Raw genomic sequence first — 23,896 nt, 5'->3', positions numbered from 1 at the left:
ACTAGCGAAAAGTACACAGATTCACCGATTTCTTCAACCTGGCCATGGTCCTCTTTAGGTCAGAGAGACATCACATGCCGATGGTGAACCCTCTCTATCTCCTCCATTAAATTATACAATTACATAAAATGAAAATGTCTGGCAATGTAGTTCGAGCGCTTCTTGACCTACGTCCGCAGTGAGCTGCTCTCAAGAAAGCTACACAGCAATACCACAAGCCAGACATTCATACTGCCAAACAGCCGCTTTTCAATGTACACTGCACTACTCTGTATTAATGGAACATAAAACAATTACTTTGTTCACAAGTTGTTCCTGAAAAACTCAATATGCGACTAAGCAGCAAAAACGAATTAACACTAATTCAATACTGTGTAGGTAACTGATTAGTTATTTGTTTTTTGCAACCCTAAGTAAACTAACACAATATAATGAGTAGTTACTAAATATAATTTTACTACTTTATGCTATCCGACAATTGCTTATTAAATCTATGTTAAATCAGAATTAAGTATTAAGTAGTTGAATGATCCTTGTATATCCTGCTCAGTAACAGAATTGATCAGCAACAGCTGAGTAGCACATTTAGTCCCATTCTGCAGATGGCTCTTGCAGTGGCTGGAAAAGCAGATGGAGTAGGCCTTGATGTGGTTCAGAGTAAGCCAATATGGGTCTGTTTTACTAAACATTTGCGTGTGTAAAAGCACATTCAAACCTCACACCACCAGGAAAATAATGTCCACCTAATCTACTAACAATGTGCTGTGAAGATTGAGTCTTTAATATTGGGGTGCAATTTAACAGACGATGTCTATTCTGTGTGTTTGCCCGACTGCATATGTAATATTGGGCGTTTCTATTTGAACGTGCAAAATACTGCGAAGGGAAATGTAGATAAATCAATTTAGCACCTGCAATGATATTTACTAAACCTGAAAGTAGAAATAGGAGAAGTGATTGCATGTGTATTTTAGTGCAACTGAAGGGCATGTATTAATCAGATGAACAGGTACTCTTATTGTGGTGAGAAGGAGATGCAGGGGAAACCAAAGAATACGCAGAGAAACATTTTTAATGTCAGAGGCAAAAAATATTCAGACTGTCCAGCGATGACATTCTTGAGTTTTTAAATGAACTGAAAGCTGATTTACAGCCAACGACAAGGAGGAGCCACACAATACCACCAAAAGCAAAACTTCTTAGGACTCTGCATTTTCTTGCCTCTGGGTCATTCCAGCATACTGTATATATTGCTGCTGGGATATCCCAGTCCCGTTTTTCAGGTGAGTTGTCCCAGGTCCTGAATGCTCTGTTCCGCAGAATTCACAGGTAGGCTGTAGCACTTACGAGGCACTGAATGAAACCAAGTCACCTGCTCATGACAGAAAGAGCTAGATCTGCTGCTCAGTGTGTTAAAGTCATCTCACCCACTGTCCCTGCTGACATTTTGTTATTAAGCTTTTTTTTGCACTTAATATCTTGCCATCTTCTCTTAATTTCACCTGTTGATATTTTTGTTTTTCCCACATTGACTCTCTTGCTGATAATAATCTATATAGCATTTTGTTCTTGTTATAGACAATTTATATTTTTTCATTTCAATGGGATACAATTTCCTTTTGTGGGCGTTCTGGTTTTTCAAGGCTGGAATGCAAACCCCTTATTTAAATAGAGCAATTTGCACCTGATATCAGTGACGCAATCACTCTTAGTAAATCACTTGCAAAACAGGTGCAAAAAGAAACGTATAAAGTTTTGGAATTAACATGCAATTTAGTACCCTTTATTTCAGATGTTAGTAAATCAGGCCCTATGAGGGTTTTCATCACATCCAGTCAATTGGCACTGACTTTGAGAAGTTAGTGGCATCTCATTGACTTCAGCAATCTCATTCTTACCAGGATCTTAAAGCTTATTTTGAAGGATATAGAGATGTTTTTCTACAAATATTTTTTATGTTAATCACCTTTCGGTCTCAAAGCGCTTTAACATGGTTTTCCCATTCACCCATTCACACACTAATGAGACAGATCACCATGCAAGGTGCTGCCATCAGGAGCACATTCACACACTGATGGTACACCATCGGGAGCAACTTAAGGTTCAGTGTCTTGCTCAAGGACACTTAGGCATGTGGACAGGAGGATCGAACCACCAACTTTCCAATTAGTGTGCGTCCCACCCTACCGTCTGAGCCACAGCCTCCCTTGTCATTGACCATTGTGTGATTAACATGGGCTTTTTCTGTCTTCAGTTTTTCTTGCAGTTGCAGCAGGCAGCAGTTTCACTCAGTGAGGAAATGGCACTGGGAGGCATGGACATGATGGAGATGGGTCGCCTGGCTTCACTGGAGGGTTGTCTCTTTGATGGTCTGTTGGCATTGCTGGATCGATTGAAAGGAGACATGTTGGGAAGATTGCTAGAATGGACCATGAGAGAAATCACAGAAAAAGCCAAACCATACTGCCAAGACAGGTGAGACATCAACCTGTGGATACATTCTATATTAACTGATATTGTAAAGCTTCTTAATGTCAGTTTAGAGGACATAACTCTATTATACAACCCCGTTGCCAAAACAGTTGGGACGCTGTGTAAAACATCAATAATAGACCAAAGACAACATTTTATTGTTTTATGAAGAATATGTGCTCATTTTGAATTTGATGGCAGCAATACGTCTCAAAAAAGTTGGGACAGCAGTAACAAAAGACTGGAAAAGTTCTGTAACACAAAAAAACAACAACTGATAAAACATCCCACAACTAATTCGGTTATTTGGCAAGAGATCAGTTACATGATTGGGTTTCAAAAGAGTATCCCAGAGAGACAGAGTCTCTCAGCAGTAAAGATGGAGAGAGGTTCGCCACTCTGTGAAGAACTGCATGGGAAACTGGTGCAACAATCTAAGAATAGCAGGCATCATTCACCAATATCGTTTTAAGATTTTTCTTAAATTTGTTCTTAAGAAATCATGAATGTCCTCTGGGCTAAAGAGGAGAGGGACCATCCAGCTTGTTATCGATGCACAGCTGAAAAGCCAGCCTCCATGACGGTATAGGGGTGCATTTGTGCACATGGCATGGGTAGCTTGCACATTTGGAAAGGCAACATTAATGCTGAATGATATATATATATATATATACAGCTTCTGGAGCAGCATATGCTGCCACCCAGACAACATCTTTTTCAGGGAAGAAGATTGTTTATTTCAACCAAACAATCCTAAACCACATTCTGCACGTATTTCAACTGCATAGCTCTAAGTGCTGAACTGGCCTGCCTGTAGTTCAGACGTATCATCCATTAAAAACATTTGGCGCGTCTTGAAATGAAAAATACAAAGGAGACCCTGAATTGTTGAGCAGATGAAATCCTATCTCAGGATAGGACAGCATTTCTCTTTCAAAACTCCAGCAAGTGGTCTCCACAGTTCCCAAACTTTTACAGAGTGTTGCAAAAAGAACTGGTGAGAAGAAGTGCAACACAGTGGTAATCAAGACCCTGTCCCAACATTTTTGAAATGTATTGCTGGCATAAAATTTAAAACGAGCATATATATTTCATGAAACAATAAATTTTCTCAGTGTCAACATTTCCCAACTAAGGATGAGATGAGTGCTCGGCTGAAACAAGTATCCGTAACAGATAATGTACTTTTGACAGGATGAGGCAGGACACTGTTTGAAGTATTTGTCCATCCATTCATCCATTATCTATACCCGCTTTATCCTGAAGTGGGTCACCGGGGGGCTGGAGCCTATCCCAGCTCACTTTGGGTGAAGGCAGGGTTCATACTGGACAGGTCGCCAGTCCATCACAGGGCCAACACTTGTAGAAAAACACCATTCACACCTAAGGGCAATTTGTAGGATCACCAATTAACCTGAGGTGCATGTTTTTGAATGGTGGGAGGAAGCAGGAGTACCTGGAGAGAACCCACGCAGGCACAGAGAGAACATGCAAACTACACACAGATGGGCCCTGGCCCAGATTCAAACCTACAACCTTTTCACGGTGAGGGGATAATGCTAACCACTACACCATGGGCCACCCTACAATATTGTGTAGATATTTTTTTTACCGATTGTAGTGCATGATCTACAGTTTATTCCAAGGAGCACTAAAAGTATCTCAAAGCTTTTTAACCAGCTATGGAGGATGAAGCACAACACTGTTTGAAATATTTGATAATAAATTAAATGTAAGAAATTAATATAATTACAAATATGTAACGTTCACACAGGGTAGAAATAGGCTCTTGAGGAAGAAAATTGCTATGCCTCTGTGGCCAGGGGCACATGGAGTTTACAGGGGCAACATATGCTTTATGTTTCTGAGTTGTTTGTAGGTCCCTTCATGTGTCCATGCTATTCTTGTGAACACAGTATCTCAGGGCTTCCTAAAGCATGGTAATTTAAAGTAACATTTTAGTTCAGTAAATCATAAAAGTAGTGAGAAAACAAAAGAAAGCTCAACTCAATAAATACCAGTGGGTGATGGCAGCTGTCCAAAGAGATAGGGAGAGAGAAAGAAAAATAAGGAAGCCTAGCTTTATTTTCTTCAGCTGAGGTACAGATGGTCACCAGTCAATCTAATTTCTTAAAGTATACCTGCTTGCCTTTGGTATGTCATAGAGTAAAGCAAAGAAATTGTGAAAAAGATAGATTATTGCTTCTTCTTAAAAGATATTTTAAATTGGCCAAGACTGATTTGTTGACATCCCTTATCCCTTTTGGAAAAGTAAGGGATGTATTTTTGCCAATGTTTGACCCATCTATTGTTCTGTATTATGTCCATTAGGTTATGGTGGTTGAAGAAATGGTTTGTAGTTCACCAGATGTATTTGTCGCCTCTCGCCTTCAAACTTGAATGCCTATTGGTGTTTAATGTTGTTTAAAGCTATTATTTGCCAATTTGAAGCACTGGATTGCTAATGTGGTTGTTTTTTATTTAAAACTGAGGTTAGCTTAGTGACCAGTTGACTCAATTTCCAAGATCTAGTTTACGTAAGATCTAGGCCTGGTCTCAGATGCATGCTGCCTAAAACCCTAATCGAAACTTGTAGGAGAAGATACAACACTTTTTAAGATGGTGAAAGATCACTGTGATTTAGCACTAAGAGGTACAGATGACTTGCGATAAAAGGGTAAGAAGATCTGAAATCTAAAAGATCATTGCCTATTTTATTGCCCAGCTTTTGTCTCTGTCTCTGTTCTACTATTTTCACTGAACAGGATTGCCAAAAAATATAAGGTTTACACGAATGTATTCTTTATTAGGGCCAGAGCACCAAGCGGTGGCAAAGACCCTATTGTTATTTAGTCTTGTTTGTGCTCTGTCTTTCCTTTAGGTGGTTGTCCCTGCCATCCCAGCATGACCAGTCTACCATGTCCCTGTCTACATCTGCATGCCCCATGATGCTATGTGTGAGAGACAGATTGTTGAACCTTCAGCAGGTCCTGAGTCTGTCTCTTTTTCAACTGGCTTGGCAGGGCCTGGCGGAGAGACTTGACAATCTTCTCTACCAAGATGTAAGAGCTTAATACTCACTAAAACCACACCTCACCTCACTGTTTGTGTTTCAATGGCAGAACATTCAACCCTGTTTCCAAAAAAGTTGGGAGGCTGCGTAAAATGTTATTAAAAACAGAATGTAATTATTTGCATATCATGTAAACCCATTTCATTGAAAATATGCCAAAGACAAATGTTGATACTGAGAAATTGTATTGTTTTATGAAACATATATGCTCATTTTGAATTGACAGCAGCAACACATTTAAAAAAAAGTTGGGACATGGGCAACAAAAGATTGAAAAAGTTGTGTAATAAAAAATCTTCAGGCCCTCAGGTGGCACTGCATTAAAAAACAGACACAATTCTGTTGTAGAAATCCTTGCATGGGTTTAGAAAAGCTTCAAAAAAACATTGACTGTAAAAACAGTTTCTTGCTGCATCCACAAATGTAATTTAAAAAAAACTCTGCCATGCAAAGAAGAAATTATATATAAGCATGATTCGCAAATGCCGCCACCCTCTCTGGGCCCGAGCTTATTTAGGAAGAGGAAAACTCCTGTTGTCTGAAAAAGCCAAATTTGGACTCCGCGTCCTCTGGGCTAAAAAGGAGAGGGACCATTCAGCTTGTTTTCAGTGCAAAGTTCTAAATCCAGCATCTGTGCCAATATTGGTATACCAGTTTTTCCCCTATATGCATTTCGCAGTTGGGCACCCTCTCTGCTGTGACTTGGTTTTTTTTCTTTTAAGGAGAGAAGACACCGCTGTCTCATCTCCTTCAAAAACAAAAGTTGCCTTATTTTGCACAATGGACACATCGTATGCAGGTCAATTCACACACCAGTGAGTAAAGCACAAAGTTTGCATTGAGCTCATAATGAGAGCACAACGACCACAGCCAGCAGCAGGTAGACGTCCACAATAATGCAGCGAAGGTAATCGTGTTTTTAACATTATTATTCACCAAACAGAAAACATTCCTGCAGCCTCAGGTGTGTGTCGCACAGCAAACACACTCATTTGACAGTAGGACGAGGAGACATAACTTTGGTAAAGATGAAAAATATATAAGCAGGTTAAAACTTCCTGAATCAATAACAGGTAAATTGAAAGTTGTTAAAACACAAACATATCATTCCTCCCGCAAGAAGGTAGACAACAAGCTACAATCACAGACTACAACCTAATTTTAATCAAAACGGACCGTCCTCGGAGCTAAACAGATAACATATATGTGTTTGTACAGTTGGCAGTCAGAGGCCGTCAACAAAGTGAAACACCGAAGTAAAGAGAAATACATTTACAAATATTTGATCGGTGTAATGTTCACTTCACACATCGATGATCCCTTTTTGGCAAAGATATACGACTCAGTTTGTAAAAATAAGGTTTTGCATAATTTTTAAGGATTTCTTTAGTTGGAAAAATATTCAATAACTTAAGTCTTTTTCAGTGTTGTTTTTGTCACTAAAATGACTTCACATGTCAATGATCCTGTTTATTTTTCCAATATAAATGCTCATTGCAAAATAACCAACAGGAGCAGCTATTAAGGGGACATTAAACTGAATTGAAGATCCCCCCACCAAAAAAATACTCAAAATTAAGTTTAAGCACATGATGCCAAACAAAGTATTGTAGTAAAACCAAAAGGTGATCATTGATGTGTAAGGTGATGAAAATTAATTCTGGAAAAAAGGACAGTTAAGAATGAAGAACTGGAAGAATGATTGAGGACAGATGGATGTAAACGGTCATCTTGATTTGGGTAAATTTATGGTCAAGTCATTATACAGATTTTTTTATTCCATTTTTGAACTTGCGTAAGATTTATTTCTCACGTGCACACACTCAAACAAATATTTTTTTCACACACCACACCAGTGTTCCTCACCTTGGCTGAAACAACTCCATCCCGGGAAAACACTGAATGCATGAGAATACATTGCATGGGTAGCTTGTACATCTTGGAAGACACCATTAATGCTGAACGATATATTCAGATTTTTTTCATATGCTGCCACCCAGACAATGTATTTTTCAGGGAAGGCCAAAACTCCAGAAACTGGTTTCCTCAGTTCCCAAATGTTTGTTGTTAAAGGAAGATGTTTTACAACACATGCCCCTGTCACAACTTTTTTGAAACTTGTTGCTGGCATCAAATTCAAAATGAGCATATGTTTTTCATGAAACACTAAAATTCCTCAGTTGCAACATTTGATTTGTTGTCTTGGGTCCATTTTTAAAGAAATATGATTTGCAAATCATACCATTCTGTTTTTATACACACAATTTTACATAGCATCCCTACTTTTTTGGAAACAATGGTGTACTAACCACAAATTTCAATGTAAACATGTGAACGGTAGGCTCCCTGGGGATGGCTTATATTATTCAAAGATTACACAGTGGCCCATAGTATACGAGTATCCCCCAAGAGTAGACATTGAAATGCCCTAAATCTCGAGGCCATGTGCCTCTCCCTGCAATTGCAGCTTATCGTTGGCAGTTTAACTGACTTTGTCATATGGCCTCAGAGATGCTACGTTCTGGCTGTTGGAGCACACCACAACTACATCCTCTGGGAATTACAATGTAAATAACCTCAAAAGCCTTCCTTTACTGTAGCCTTGTGTCACACTGCTATTGTGACTGAAAACTAACTGTCTTAAAGAACATAATGTAGGTTTATGGTGATGTTATTACATCAACTCAAAATGGCCCAATGCTATTATATTTTCTTCAGCTTTTTGTATAAAAAAAGATATACTTGATGCATTACATTTAATAGAAGCCAATTTGTTAGATTGTTGCTGGATTGCCAGTGACTTCTCCCACTTTGTTTTTATTATCTGGTAGTTTACTAATATGCTATTGACATGAGTAAATAGTTATAAGAATTCATTACCTATTATTTGATACAATAATAAGTATTAAGTAACTTTTCATCATTGTTTCTTCTTTACATTTAATAATAGTTTAAATGTTAATTAAGGTAATAACTAATATTAGTGGATGTTGATAAATATATAATGTAACATGCCTGTCATGAAGTTCATAACTGAGCTATTTCATTGGAAGAAAACCTTTTTTCTTATTATTTGATTTAAGGGTCATGATTAACCACTTGTCTATCTTCCAACTTATGACTTATTTTTGTTAAAGGTTGTGATCAGTGAACACACTCAATGGTCTTCTTGCAGAGGTTTCCTTGTGTCTTTATCTCACAGTAGACCTTCCATAATTCCATAAATTGAGAGGATTATAATGAAACAGAAACACATGACACTGCTGCAGATTTAACTGCATGTATTGAAAGTTAAATCAGTAATAAGCCAGGGGGGCCCACGGTAAGTTTAAAGTGCAATATAGATGCATCCAAAACATTCAGTTAGAAAATACAAACAAAATAAACAACAACAAAAAACCATGAAGGCTATTTTTCAAAGTCTTTGTCAGAAATCACAGTTCTCCCTCCAGTGTAGGAGTGGTATGCAAGTTCTCTGTCTCCAGAACTGTATCCAAGTGTATAGTTCAATCCTATGCACTTGACGTATTCAGTGCAATTCAGTTTTATTTATATAGCGCCAAATCACAACACGGGTTATTTCATGGTACTTAACACATTAAAGTCCTTACAACAGAACTTTACAGCATTATATAGAGGAACCCAACAATTCAACAATTCCCACGTAAGCTAGGAGGGAAAAACTCCTCTTTAAGGGAGAAAAACCTCCAACAGAGGGAAGGAAAAACTCCCTTTTAACAGGAAGAAACCTCCGACAGAACCAGGCTCAGAGGTGGGCGGCCATCTGCCTCGACCGGTTGGGGTGAGAGGAGAGCAGAGATTGAGAAAAGGACATCATAGAGATCCAAGAGAAGAACTGTTGGTGGAGACGACAATCACAGAGCAGAGACATGCAGCTCCATGGCGGGACATCTGCAAAAGAAAGAACAGAAACTACGCGAGCGAAAGAACTGAATGGAGACAAAAGACAATAAGCAAAAACTATTGGAGACAAAAAGCATGAAGTTAATGAGATGTAATGGTGAGATATGAGTTATAGAGTTTGAGAGGAAAGAAGCTCAGTGCATCATGAGGTCCCCCAGTGGCCTCGGCCTTTAACAGCATAAATAAGGGATGGTTCAGGGCCACCTGAGCCAGCACTAACTATAAGCTTTATCAAAAAGGAAAGTTTTAAGTCTAACCATAAAGCTGGAGAGGGTTTCTGCCCCTCAAACGCAAACTGGGAGCTGGTTCCACAGGAGAGGAGCCTGGAAACAGAAGGATCTGCCTCCCATTTTACTTTTGGAAACTCTGGGAACCACAAGCAGGCAAACATGTTAACACTTGCATCACCTCTTACAAGATAACACTGTGTTTTGGAAACAGGATTGTAGATGTGGGATACCGTAGAGGTTTTTTTTAGTTCAAGGCCACCTGTTGTAAGAAAAAGGTTCAGTATCTTGTGGGCTGGGCTTTCTATCATGCACTGGAAAAGGGATTCTGTGGACTCTCCAAAATTGTCTTTTGAATCTCTGAAGTCTGATCGCTGCGAGTTCTCCTCTGAATTGTAGGGTCGTCTTAAGAGAATGCCACTAAAAGAGAAAAACTGACCAATGAATAAGGTTAATGCTAATCCTATACGCATTACTGATCTCACAATAAAGCTAATGAATTAATTTCCGTGCTTCAATTCAAAAACTGTTGTACAACATAGGCAGTTCAATCTGGCAATCAAATTTTTATTCATAAACACTTGAAATGGTTAAGAGAGCTAGTACTTTGGTAAAAACACGAATAACAATTCCAAATGTAATCAGTTACAATTTTCTTAAATTCCTGGAAACTGTAAAACTACTAGCTAGTGGAATTCACTACAGAACTACAGCCAGCAGTTAAGCTAAACCTATTGACACAAGTATTGCAAAAAGTCAATCAAAATAATGAAAAGTCTCTTCAATACACCACCAAAACATGTCTGCTTTATCCAATATCAGAGCAAGTTTTGTTTTTGTCTCCAACTGTTTTAGCATATTTAGATGGAATTTTACATGTCACTAATTTGTATTGCAGCCCACGGTAATATTTTTTGGAATAAGTCAATTGAGTTTAACATAGCAAAACAGTGGACCTTTTCGTCACGTTGGCTACATGCTTAAAAGTTGACTTGACTCACCAGTGATATGAATTGGCACATTTGCATGGAAAGTGGAGTCAGGCCTCAGTAAAAATGCTTGAAGCGACCGTTTTTCTCTTTATTTTTTATCCACACTGTGATTTCTTATTGGTGTGAATGTCAGTGTGATTGGTTGGCTGTCTTCCCATGTTGGCCATGTGATGGTCTGGCAACCTGTCCAGGGTGTACCCCGCCCCGCCTTCACCCAAGGCAGCTGGGATAGGCTTTCTACTCACCTGTGGTCCATTGTATTTCTCTGTGTCATTCCCTGTGTCCACCATCAGAGGTACCAGTCTATTTCTCTCCATGCTCAGACTCCTGACTGCCCACAGCCATAAGGCTTTACAACACCTCAGCCAGGGGCAGTGGCTCTTGACCTGGACTGTTCCTGTCTGCTAGCCTTTCTGCTAGCTGTAATGCTTCCTTCATACCAGTCCTACGTTGGAGTTGGAGTGAAAACTCTGCTTTGGGTCGCCATGGCTTGTTTTTGGTTCACCCCAAAATACATGCAGTTAATCTACAGCTGTGTCAATTTCCCAAAGATAAGCCTTGCTCTTGGTTGACTGATTAGGTCATCATCATTGCTTGTTAAAATCAATGACAACATCAAATAGCATTATATCTAGTATGAATGCAGGTAATTTTTTTGTGTGTTGTTCTGGCTTCATTTTTCTTTACATTTTTTTTTCTTTTTAATTGTGTATTTTATTTTGAAATGTTCTTTGATGTTGTGCAGCAGTTTGGGCAATATTTGCTGTATTTAAATAAGTGCCATAATGCTAAAATTAATTGACTTCAGTTAAAGTGTTGGTTAATGAATATTACAGAATTAATTACAGTTTATTAATATACCCTTGTTGTCAAAGATTTCCAGTGTTTGCCACTAAGCATCTGATTCATGTGGCTCCCCTTCAACGATACAATTAATATATCCATTTCGCTCTCTGTCAGGTGATCCTGTCTAATCATTTCAGTGATGGTGGGGCAGCTCAGCTTCAGTTTGACATGACCAGAAACCTATTTCCTCTGTTTGGTCACTACTGCAAACGACCTGAGAACTTCTTCAAACAGTGAGTCTCTCTGTCTTTCTGTGTCTGTCAGTCATCATAAGTAACACCAACATAAACTTTTTATTATTTTAACTTTTTAACATACAGCTTTGCAAATATATAAACGTACAGTTGCATATAAAGTTTTCAAATATATATATATATATATATATATATATACAAGAAAGTCATAGAACGTCATAGAAATGAGAGTATGACTGGAATATTATATTTAGTGATAACATGTTGGGGACTAATTGTATGTGAAAGAACCTGCTGATTGTAGGTTTATCTGCTTAAACCTCACGAAACGTGTGACATACATCCGGCGTGGTGAGACGATACATCTGATATGTGTTTTGCGAGTGGGCGTGGCCAAACAGCTCGCTCGCCGTGACACAGGAAGTTGATGTTTAAGGTCAAGGGATGTTTGAAACCTCACAAAACGTGTGACATACCTGTACATCCGGCGTGGTGAGACCATACATTATATACCTATTTTGCGAGAAGCGGGGATATGCGGTCCCTCGCGCGCTGCACGTCGGGGAGACGGCTTCGGGGAGGCGGCTTCGGGGAGGCAGCGCAATGGGGTGCGAGGGCCCATACATCACTGCTTGCAGTTTTAATTTCTATTAATTATTTTAAATGAAATCAGGGGTGTCTGCATGTCACGAGCTGTAAAAGACCATGAATGTACTATTTTCATCCAGGCTTCCCTGTAAATGGGTGCTCCTATATATTTTTCCCATGCAAGTTATAACCCTGCATAATTGAGGGTTTGGTGTTTTCTAAACTTATTATAAATATTAGATGTCCCCCCTTCAACCATCCCACAAATATGCCATCTCCCCTGGATGCAAGAACCAGACGTGAAGTTTTTCATTCTCTCTGCTGTTGTAATACAACTCTGTACTGGCACAAACGTATATAAAATATCTTATATATTTAGATACTAGCTGTTCAAAGGAGATTTGATTTTTCACTTCAAACAGGTCTTCCATTGGTATTATTCCTGCTTTCACACAGTTTTCCCACATGATTGATTTTTTGTTGTTGTTGATTTTCAATATTATACCATATTGAAGATCCTTTAGTGCATACTAAAGGATCTTCAATTACAAATATAGTGGGCTCTCCTCCAACTGTCTCAAGTAAATGCTTAGACAGGATTCCTATAGGGTATATTACCCCCAGTCTGTGTAAGGAAAGCTTGTATATTTTTTGTTGTTGAAAGAAGGCTTGTTGTCCTTCCATAAAAGGCTAGCCACGACTCTATTAAACCTGGTAGGGAGAGGAGAAGGGAAATCCAAAAGTAACAGGTATGTTATGTAATTAATCTGGGGTATCCCAATCATCTTTAAGGTATTTATCCTTCCTGACAATGAGAAACTAATTATTTAGGTTGCTTTCCTGAAATGCTAACATTTGTTGTCGAATAAAGTCAGGAGTGTGATTATTTTGAAACTGCAATATGTTAAATCTCCAGCGAGTAAAGCCATTTTATTCTCAGTCTTTGTAATATCATGTCCACAGGTCAATGGTCACTGATCACAATATTCCCTATTGATGTATGTTGCACTATAGACACAATTTGTTTTGATATCAAAAAGTAATAAATTCTGGAATCTGATCCATAGGGATTTGAGAAAAGGTATATTCCCTTTACTTGGATGCAAAAGCCTCCGTATATCTGCCAAACCAAGTTCCTCTGAAATAGAATCAATAGCTATGTGGGACTTATGAATAGATGTCCCTATCGATGCAGTGCGGAGAAGAAAGCCTGTGGCCCCTTGGGGGATGTAAAGAGATGACTCTTACTGTTCACAGAGATTTTCATGTGTCTGGATAGAGCATAGCATATAAAATGTCCTCCATTGCTCGTAGTTGGTGTTTGACTTAATCATATTGTTTGGGCTTGTGCACAGTGTCTTTGGATAGGCCTTGTCTTAAATATATGTGCTTTCCCTACCACACAACACTTCCCTTCTGTCGCTCAGTTCGCAGCACCGCTTGTCTCACATTAAATCGTAGGAATTTGACCAGAATGTGCTGTCCATACCTTACTTCAGGATTCGGCTTTGGCCCACACCTGTACGGTTGCTCGATTTCTAAGCCTTTGTCAATGTCCAGACCTAATCCCTCTTTCAACAAAGTACACAAAAATCTGTTTATGTCCCCTTTTTATGAGTGTTCCAAAACTCCAACTACACGAACATTTTTTGTGGCGACCGGCATCCTTCAGATAGGTCACCCTTTTCTGAAGTTGTGCCACAACTTTTGAAACTTGAGTTACCGTTTCCTCCATTGTGTTGTATCCATCTTCCAGTGACTAGATGCGGGTTTCAGCCTCAGCGATTCTAGCCCCGAGGTGATGGACCGTCGTCTGAAAGGAGTCCATACTTTTATTCAGCCCTCCGATATCAGTCACGATTCCTTGCAGCATGGTCTTGACGCTAGCCAGCCTGATAGCTGTATCACACAGAGTATCCCCCATCGCGGCTGAATCTTTTTCGTCCTTCATTTTCCCCCACGAGGATTGTCTTACCTCTTCACCAGACATGTTCTTGAGCAGTTCTTGTCAATATTATACTTGAAAATGGGTTATTATAAATGCTTGAGGGTACTTTTAGAGGGGCATTTTGTGCTTAGCTTTGCTGAGCACAGCGCTAAGCAGCCATTTCCGGCAGTCGTCCCATATGACTTTTTTTCACCTCATTTATTTAATTTTTGTAAAACTTTAGATGGTGAAATGTAGCTTTTCTTGCAATAAGCCACGCCTACTTTCCTCTATTTTTCCCAAATTATATGCATTGGCTGAATCCAGAATCCTAGATATTGCAAACTGAATTTCAAGGGAATCCGTCTTGCCGCTAACGAGAAATTAACTTTTGTGGTTCCCAATATAGGTCAAGCTCAAATGCTTTGGTATGCATATTCCCAAACACGGTCTGAACATATCTACCAAGATTTAGAATGATTGGACAAATCATTAACAAGTTATAGCCAATGTCCTGCTAGGCCTATCACCTTGTAAATGTTATTGATCAATATCTTGAAAACCAGATGGATGGATGGCATCGATGGGATGGGTGGATAGATGGATAGATACATACATATATACAAAGTTAGATACATAGATACTTTATGCATCCTAACAGGGATGTCCCGCAGCTCTCACACAAAAACATGTGAATCAAAATACAGAAAAATAAAATAAATAAACATTAAAAACTCAATTGTGGGCCAAAAACAGCAGGGAACAAAAAGGTTACCACATCTGATGCACAGTCCAACAGAATGGAGAGAGCGAAGAGGCAGGAGAGGAGGAGTACAAGCAACAGTCCAGGTTATGAGCCACAGCCCCTGGCTGAGGTGTTGTAAAGCCTGATGGGTGGAGGTAAGAAAGATCATCGAAGCGTTTCAGTCCTGCATCACAGTGAAATGAGGATGTTGGCAGGTATTCTTCATTAAAACCAGTACTTCCTCCGTATTCTCGTCTCCATCACTGCCCCCAGTGAGTCCACATAGACCAGACCAGTCCAGTTAATTATCCAGATGCACACCTAAGTATTTGTAGGTCTACACTGCCTCAATGTTCTCCCTATGAATTGTGATTGGTTGAAAGAGGGGTTTAGACCTTCTAAAATACGCATCCATCAGGTGCATGTTATGCATGCCATCTTAGAAGGCGAAGAAACAGCTGCTCCAGGGTCTGCATGATGTGAGAGCCACCAGTCTGTAGTCATTTATTTTAGCCGGTCGTCTTAGACTAAATTACTTTAGGTACCAGTACAAAACATGATGTTTTCCTCTGAACCGGGACCCTCCCCATTTGCAGACTCAGGTGGAAGATCTTTTGGAAAAGCTCAGCCAGTTGGGCTGCACGGCATTCACACACCATCTGGGCCAGCTGCTTTTCCATAATGCAGCCTCTTAACCTCCACCCTCAACTCATCTGCTGTGGATTCAGGTTGGGGGTCACTGGTGTGAGGGGTGGTTACAGCAATAGTATAAGGGGAGTAACAGTTTGAGGGAGATGATGAAGGGAAAGCTGCAGCTGAAGTGTTGGGAGAAGGAACGTATGGGGCTTTACCAGTTGGAGTAGGGTGGACCACCATGTCAAACTGGTTAAAGAACTGGTTGAATTCAAAGGCCTTGTTTCATCACCGACTGGTGCCTGACCATTCTTTCCTCCACACCTCTCTGCTGTTGCTGTGCTGCAATTTTTTCTCAACCTTCATTTTATAGTCCATCTTTACCTGCTTTAATCTCCTCTTCGGGCCCCATTGCACACACTTGAGCTCCTACCATCTCCATTCTTGAAAGCTTACTATTTGTGGTTGAGGAATATCCTGATGTTGCTGGTGATTTGCTGGTTATTTGGAAAGCAGTGTAGTCCATGCTTTTACAACAATGACCGTACTAAAGGTAATTTAGTCCATGTAGCATTCAGCCATTCTATTGATATCAGAGTCAATGCCATTTCCATTTGACTTCAGTAGCACATTCTAGTCGGAACATTCGAGACAGTCTATTACATCCCAGATTGTTTAAATTACACGCTAACCGTAAGTTATGACTCGGACTCGGACTCTGACTGAACATTTTTATTCAACAACGGCCATATTCTCCATTAGCATGGCTAGGGACTGACAGTCATCACAATACAAGTAGATTACCCATAATCCTCTTGCCTTCCTCTCTACGGCAATCCCGTTAGCCCACAACAACACAGCCCCTCAGAGACTCGCTGACCTCAGGTTTTCTCTTCCAGAATGTGCGGGTGGTCGCATGCTGCCTCAGCACATAGGGTTTGTAGAATGCCTGAAGAAAGGCCAGATTGTGATCTGATCAGACATGTGGTGGTAGAGCTGAAGCACTGTATGCCTCCTTCATGCCACAGTCTCATGGATGACATCACACACTGCTGTAGCCCTGGCTATCGGTTTAATGTAAAGAATGATGGCAATGGTGTGTGAGAACTCCTTCAGAACACAATAAGGTCTAACACAGCCAAAAAGTTCAATGTCCCAGCAGCAGATCTTCCCCTTTACATTAATATGACCAGGGTTACGCCATCTGTTGTTAACAAAAATGCTGCACTACCTGTATGCCCGATGGCATGCTGATTGGTTGAAGCACTCCAATAGTTTAAGAATTAACCTAAGGTGTAAGCCCAGTAGGATACAACCGCAACAGTGAGGCTGGCCATAAAGATGAAAATGCTTGTCATTGGCTGAGTGACTGACCAAGTGATCAAAGTTACACCTTTCGTGGGCCAAATGGCACATCAAGTCACCATTTATTCCCTCGTTTCAAATTAAGCCATTGAGCATTTCATACCCCGTCTGGCCAAAGACTAGGTTTGGAGCTAGTTTGGTTTCATAATGAAGAAACATGTTGCCCAGTACAAGTGTAGTATTAATAGTTTTTGGACAACAAAGGAGCTTGCTAGCACTGATGAAAAAGTTCAATCCGGCTTTTGATACACAGAAAATATTTGTTGTTAGGATATGTTTTGTTGTTTTGGTTGCTTTCCATGGGCTTTATCGACAAAAAGAAAATATTCTTTAAGCTGTCCTTTAAAAAAAATCTATATACAAAACAGGATTTTGAGATTTCTAAGTATTATTGTCCAGATTTCTAAGTATTATTGTCCAAATTTCAAATTGCACAAGTGTGATACAGAAACTTTGAAAGTTGTTTTAGTGTCAATAACTATCTTTTGTCAATGAAATGCTCTCTATTCTTAACATGCTACTTTAATGAAAAATGAATGACCAATTATCATAACAGAAAACAAAATAGAAAACACCGGTAAGGTATGACAAAAAAGACAATGGAAGATTAAGAGCCCAAGATAACTTTGGTTATGGGTGCATAATGAATAATCTTTTTTCCAATGTGCTATCTCTGTCTCCTTACAGTGTTAAGGAGGCATGCATCATCTTGTGTCTTAATGTGGGCTCTGCTATTCTGCTAAGGACTCTCCTTAAAGAGTCAGAGGAGGAGACAAGAGATTGGGCCAGTGCAGGGGATCCTCCGCCAAAGTCTGCACTGAATGAGTTGGGGATTTACTGCTTGGCATCATGTGATGTGTTGATTCTCCTCAATCTCAGAGCCTCATGGCCTGGACAGTAACATTTCCCCCTGGCAGTGTTGTGATATTGATTTGAAGTATGCATCAGATTGACTGCTTGTAAAACTGTTCTTACTACATTAGCTTTATAAGGAATATAGAGAATGCATGTAAATTAGGAATTTTGTTATGATGTTAAGGAAGTTAATACAATTGAACTGTCATTGTATGAGTTTGATCATCGTAGACCTACTTATCTGTTATCTCAGTTGACTGAAGTAAACAACAAATTATAAATAAACGCAGCTGACTTAAAACTAATAATTTTGTTGCATTTTGTTTTTATTTTTACACGCATATACACACACACACACACACACACAAACACACACACACACACACACATATGTATATATTCATAGAGAGAAAACAAATCTTTTCATTTTCATCTTATCATATTGGTATTGCCATGGTCAAAGGATCAAAAAATTGCCTGAATAATTTTCACCAAAAAATTAAATATTTCCATGACTTACGGTTGACATACGCATGAAGTAGGAACAGCTTAGAGGCACTCCTACCTACTTTAAACTTTTTTCTGCACTCCTTAAACGTCCTTCTCTTAACCATAGCATAGATTTATTATTACTTTCTACTGGACCAACACCACGAGGCGCTAGCTACGGACTTCAAAACTTATTTCCGCATGCTCGAAATCAAGTTTGATCAAGTCCAGTCAACGGTAGAGGAACACGGTCAACGCCTATCATCTCTGGAGCTCGCCTCAGACGACCTGTGGCATCACTGTGTCAGTGAGTTGGAAAATGTTTGTTCAACTCTGAGTGAAACTAATGGCAAGCTTATGGCTAATGTTAACGACTTGGAAAATCGAAGCACACTGAATAATCTTTGCATTTTGAGCCTGGCGGAATCCAGTGAAAGCGGATGCCTCACAGAATGCTTGTCAGGTCTCCAATGCGAGATCTTTGGGAAGAAGACTCTGCCAACCCCACCGGAGATAGACAGAGCACACTGCTCACTCGTCACAAAACCTGGGCCGGGACAGAAACCGCGGCCAGTCATCCTTCTCCTGCACCGCTACCAGATTTAAGATCTCCTGGTTTGAGAAACCCGGAGGAGAGGGAAACTGATCTACCGTAGACATCAGATTTGGGGAGTGGAGGACGACAGCGCCGATATCAGGTCAGGATAATCTCTAATGGCGGTATAATTTCATTTATTTCTAGAAGCCCTGTCATGGGCCATTCCTGACCTGCTATTAGTTATGCAATGCTACTATTTCAGGGTCTGTACCTGGAGTGAAGCCATCATATATGTTTACTTACCTAGATACTCATCAGTCGAAGAAATTCTGCAGTCCAGCAAACTGCATTTTCTTCCCAGGCTGCATGTCCAATAAAGAATTCTGACGAATTGATCTTCGACTCCAACCTCATCTGTGAACAGTCTGTTCAAAGAAAATCTACCCATGACAGTTCCTAACCATGTCTTCTGATTTCCTCTCCTTGTTTCATTCTGTTTCCTAACCATGTCTCCTGTTTCCCTCTCCTTGTTTCCTTTCCTTGCTTCATTACCTCATTTCCTAATTGTGTCTCCTATTTTCATTTCTATTTTTCTTAACCATGTCTCCTGTTGTCATCTCCTTCTTTCCTTTCCTGGACCCCTTTTTTACTTTCCTTTTTATCATTCCCTTATTTCCTTTCCTTGCTTCATTGCCTTGTTTCCTAACTGTGTCTCCTTTTTTCCCTTCCTTGTTGCCTTTCCTTGGCTTATTATCTTGTGTCCTAACCGTGTCGCCTGTTTTCCTCTCCTTGTGTCCTTTACTTGCTTCATTACCTTTTTTCCTAGCCGTGTCTACTGTATTCTTCTCCTTGTTTCTATTCCTTGCTTCATTGCCTTATTTCTTTACATTGTCTCATGTTTTCCTCTCCTCATTTCCTTTCCTTTGCCCATTTTTTACTTTGTGTTTTATAATACCCTTATTTCCTTAACTTGCTTCATTACCTTGTTTCCTAACTGTGTCTCCTGGTTTCCTCTCCTTGTTTCCTTTCCCTGCTTCATTACTTTAATTCTTAACGGTATCTCCTGTTTTCCTCTCCTTATTTTATTTTCCTTGACCCCTTGTTGGCTCTCCTTGTTTCCTTTCCATCACCCTTTGTTTCCTTTCCATTTTTCATTCCCATGTTTCATTTCCTTGCTTCATTACCTTGGTTCCTAACCGTGTCTCCTGTTGTCGTCTCCTTATTTCCTTTCTTGGACCCCTTTTTTACTTTGCTTTTTATCATACCCTTATGTCCTTACCTTGCTTCATTACCTTGTTTCCTAACTGTGTTTCCTGGTTGCCTCTCCTTGTTTCCTTTCCTTGCTTTATTACCTTATTTATTAACGGTGTCTCCTGTTTTCTTCTCATAGTTGTTTTTCCTTGGCTTATTACCTTGTTTCCTAAACGTGTCGCCTGTTTTCCTCTCCTTGTGTCCTTTGCTTGCTTCATTACCTTTTTTCCTCACCGTGTCTACTGTATTCTTCTCCTTGTTTCTATTCCTTGCTTCATTACCTTATTTCCTTATGTTGTGTCATGTTTTCCTCTCCTTATTTCCTTTCCTTGACCCCCTTGTTTCCTTTCCTTGCTTCATTACCTTGTTTCCTAACCGTGTTTCCAGTTTTCCTCTCCTTATTTCCTCCCCTTATATCCTTCACTTGTTTTCTTTCCAATTTTCCTTTTTGTTTCCTTGTTTCCTTTACTTTTTTTTTTTTTTCTTCTCCTTGTTTGCTTTCCTTGACCCTTTGTTTCTTTTCCATGTTTACTTTCCTTTCTTCATTTCCTCTTTTCCTAAACGTGTCTGCTGTTTTCTTCCACTTGTTTCCTTTACTGGGCTTATTACCATGTTTCCTATCTGTGTCTCCTGTTTTCCTCTCCTTTTTTCCTTTCCTTGCTTCATACCTTGTTTCCTAACCGTGTCTCCTTTTGTCCCCTCCGTATTTCCTTCCCTTGTTTTCTTTCCTGTTTTCCTTACATGTTTCCTCTTTTCCTTTCCTTGTACCCTTTTTTCTTGTCCTTTTTTCATTACCTTATTTCCTTACCGTGTCTCCTGTTTTCCTCTCCTTGTTTCCTTCACTTCCTTCATTGCCGTATTTCTTAACGGTTTCTAATTTTTTCCACTCCTTTTTTCCTTTCGTTGCTTCATTACCTTGTTCCCTAAACGTGTCTCCTTTTGTCCTTATTTCCTTCCCTTGTTTTCTTTCCTCGTTTCCTTACATGTTTTCTCTGCCTTTCCTTGACCCCTTGTTTTCTCTCATTGTTTCCTTTCCTTGACCCCTTGATACCTATCTTTTTTCATTACCTTATTTCCTAACTGTGTCTCCTGTTTTCCTCTCCTTGTTTCCTTCCCTTGCTTAATTACCTTGTTTCCTAACATTTGTCTGCTGTTGCAATTTCCTTGTTTCCTCTCCATGGCCCCTTTTTCACTTTTCTTTTCTCATTCCCTTGTTTCCTTTCATTGACCATTGTTTCCTTTCCTTTTTTCATTCCTATGTTTCCTTTCTGTTACGCCCCCTGACTTAATTATGCCTCTTTTTAGAAGAGAGCTGGGTGTTTGTGTTTCAGGTCTGCCACGCCCCTTCCTGATTGCTGAAACACCCACACCTGAGAGTCCTCAGTTCATCAGTGGAGCTGCATATCAACTCCAGATCCTCTGCTGCTCTTTCTCTTCTGATTTTCTCCTGGCACGCTGCTGCTGCTGCCACTGAGAGTCGGTACTGCCGTACCTGGGGCATCGACAACAGAACTGTTATTTTTGGTGAAGCTGTTGTAGGGGTTCTCTGCCAGTTGGATTTTGTTTACTTTTGCGCTGTGAATAAATGTAATTGCCTTATCTCGAACATTTTTGTTAAACCTTTTGCCACTTTTTTTTGTCTTTTACTTTCTTCATTAACTTATTTCATTAACTGTTGTCCTCTCCTTGTTTACTTCTGTTGTTTTCTTTCCTCTTTTCCTTGCAAGTTTCCTTACTGACTTTCCTTGACTCCTTGTTTCCTCTACTTGTTTCCTTTCCTTTTTTAATTACCATGTTTCCTTTCCTTGCTTCATTACCTTGTTTGCTAACCGTGTCGCCTGTTTTCCTCTCCTTGTTTCATTTCCCTCTTTGCTAAGTTTCTTCATCAGTAGTATGGCAAATGGGATAAACTACATGGCCAAGGAGTTTTCAAGTCACTTTGTGTTCACAATTTCTCAGAAAACAGTATTTCAAATATCGCTTTCTCAGCCTAATGTAAAATTGCATCGCAGCGCCACGGCTTAAACTAAGTGTTTACGAACAAATTTCTTAATCAGTGCTATGGAAAATGGGATAAACTACATGGCCAAAGTAGTTTCAAGCCACCTTGGGTGGACAATTTCACAGGAAACAGGATGTTTAAAAAACAGCCTTATCTCAGCGACAGAAGCTCAAATACAGCATAAAATTGAATTACATTGCCACGGTTTAAACTAAGTGTTTAGGAACAAATTTCTTCATCAGTACTATGGCAAATGGGATAAACTATCCCAGCACCCAGTGCCACAGCTTAAACTAAGTGTTTACAAACAAGTTTCCTACTCAGCAAATGGGATACACTACATGGCCAAAGTGGTTTCAAATCACTTTGTTTGGACAATTTCACAGGAAGCACAATGTTTCAAAAACAGCCTTATCTATGTCAAATGGGATAAACTACATGGCCAAAGTGGTTTCAAGCCACTTTCTGTCTTCAATTTCACAGAAAACAGCATTTCAAGGCTCACTTTCTCAGGCATAATGTAAAACTGCATTACAGTGCCACGGTTTAAATTAAGTGTTTAGGAACAATATTTCTCATCAGTACTATGGCAAATGTGATAAACTACATGGCCAAAGTGGTTTCAAGCCACTTTATGTCTGCAATTTCACAGAAAAAAGTCTCACTTTCTCAGCCTAATGTAAAACTGCATCCCAGCGCCACGGCTTAAACTAAGTGTTTACGAACAAATTTCTTAATCAGTGCTATGGAAAATGGGATAAACTACATGGCCAAAGTAGTTTCAAGCCACCTTGGGTGGACAATTTCACAGGAAACAGGCTGTTTAAAAAACAGCCTTATCTCAGCGACAGAAGCTCAAATACAGCATAAAATTGAATTACATTGCCACGGTTTAAACTAAGTGTTTAGGAACAAATTTCTTCATCAGTACTATGGCAAATGGGATAAACTATCCCAGCACCTAGTGCCACAGCTTAAACTAAGTGTTTACAAACAAGTTTCCTACTCAGCAAATGGGATACACTACATGGCCAAAGTGGTTTCAAATCACTTTGTTTGGACAATTTCACAGGAAGCACAATGTTTCAAAAACAGCCTTATCTATGTCAAATGGGATAAACTACATGGCCAAAGTGGTTTCAAGCCACTTTCTGTCTGCAATTTCACAGAAAACAGCATTTCAAGGCTCACTTTCTCAGGCCTAATGTAAAACTGCATTACAGTGCCACGGTTTAAATTAAGTGTTTAGGAACAATATTTCTCATCAGTACTATGGCAAATGGGATAAACTACATGGCCAAAGTGGTTTCAAGCCACTTTATGTCTGCAATTTCACAGAAAAAAGTCTCACTTTCTCAGCCTAATGTAAAACTGCATCCCAGCGCCACGTCTTTAAACTAAGTGTTTACGAACAAATTTCTTCATCAGTGCTATGGAAAATGGGATAAACTACATGGCCAAAGTAGTTTCAAGCCACTTTGGGTGGACAATTTCACAGGAAACACGCTGTTTAAAAAACAGCCTTATCTCAGCGACAGAAGCTCAAATACAGCATAAAATTGAATTACAGTGCCACGTTTTAAACTAAGTGTTTAGGAACAAATTTCTTCATCAGTACTATGGCAAATGGGATAAACTACATGCCCAAAGTGGTTTCAAGCCACTTTCTGTCTGCAATTTCACAGAAAAAAGCATTTCAAGGCTCACTTTCTCAGGCCTAATGTAAAACTGCATCCCAGAGCCACGGCTTAAACTAAGTGTTTACGAACGAATTT

General features: G+C 39.6%; 1 protein-coding gene across 1 annotated transcript in view; it reads left to right on the top strand.

Moving 5' to 3' along the window:
• Positions 1-18,149, top strand: part of rint1 (RAD50 interactor 1) — a 43,232-nt gene extending 25,083 nt beyond the window's left edge. The window contains exons 12-15 of the mRNA XM_069716119.1: positions 2,255-2,475; positions 5,354-5,534; positions 11,649-11,767; positions 17,674-18,149. Coding sequence (XP_069572220.1) covers positions 2,255-2,475; positions 5,354-5,534; positions 11,649-11,767; positions 17,674-17,887 — 735 coding nt within the window. The 3' untranslated portion in view covers positions 17,888-18,149. The remainder of the gene's footprint in view (positions 1-2,254; positions 2,476-5,353; positions 5,535-11,648; positions 11,768-17,673) is intronic.
• The last annotated feature ends 5,747 nt before the right edge of the window (positions 18,150-23,896 follow it).

The sequence above is a fragment of the Brachyistius frenatus genome, unplaced genomic scaffold (genome assembly GCF_029030835.1).
Source record: "Brachyistius frenatus isolate BFR_SWC_R1_liver_20210118 unplaced genomic scaffold, ASM2903083v1 Contig_152, whole genome shotgun sequence".
NCBI classification, from domain to species: domain Eukaryota; kingdom Metazoa; phylum Chordata; class Actinopteri; family Embiotocidae; genus Brachyistius; species Brachyistius frenatus.
This window is presented reverse-complemented; position numbering and strand designations above follow the sequence as displayed.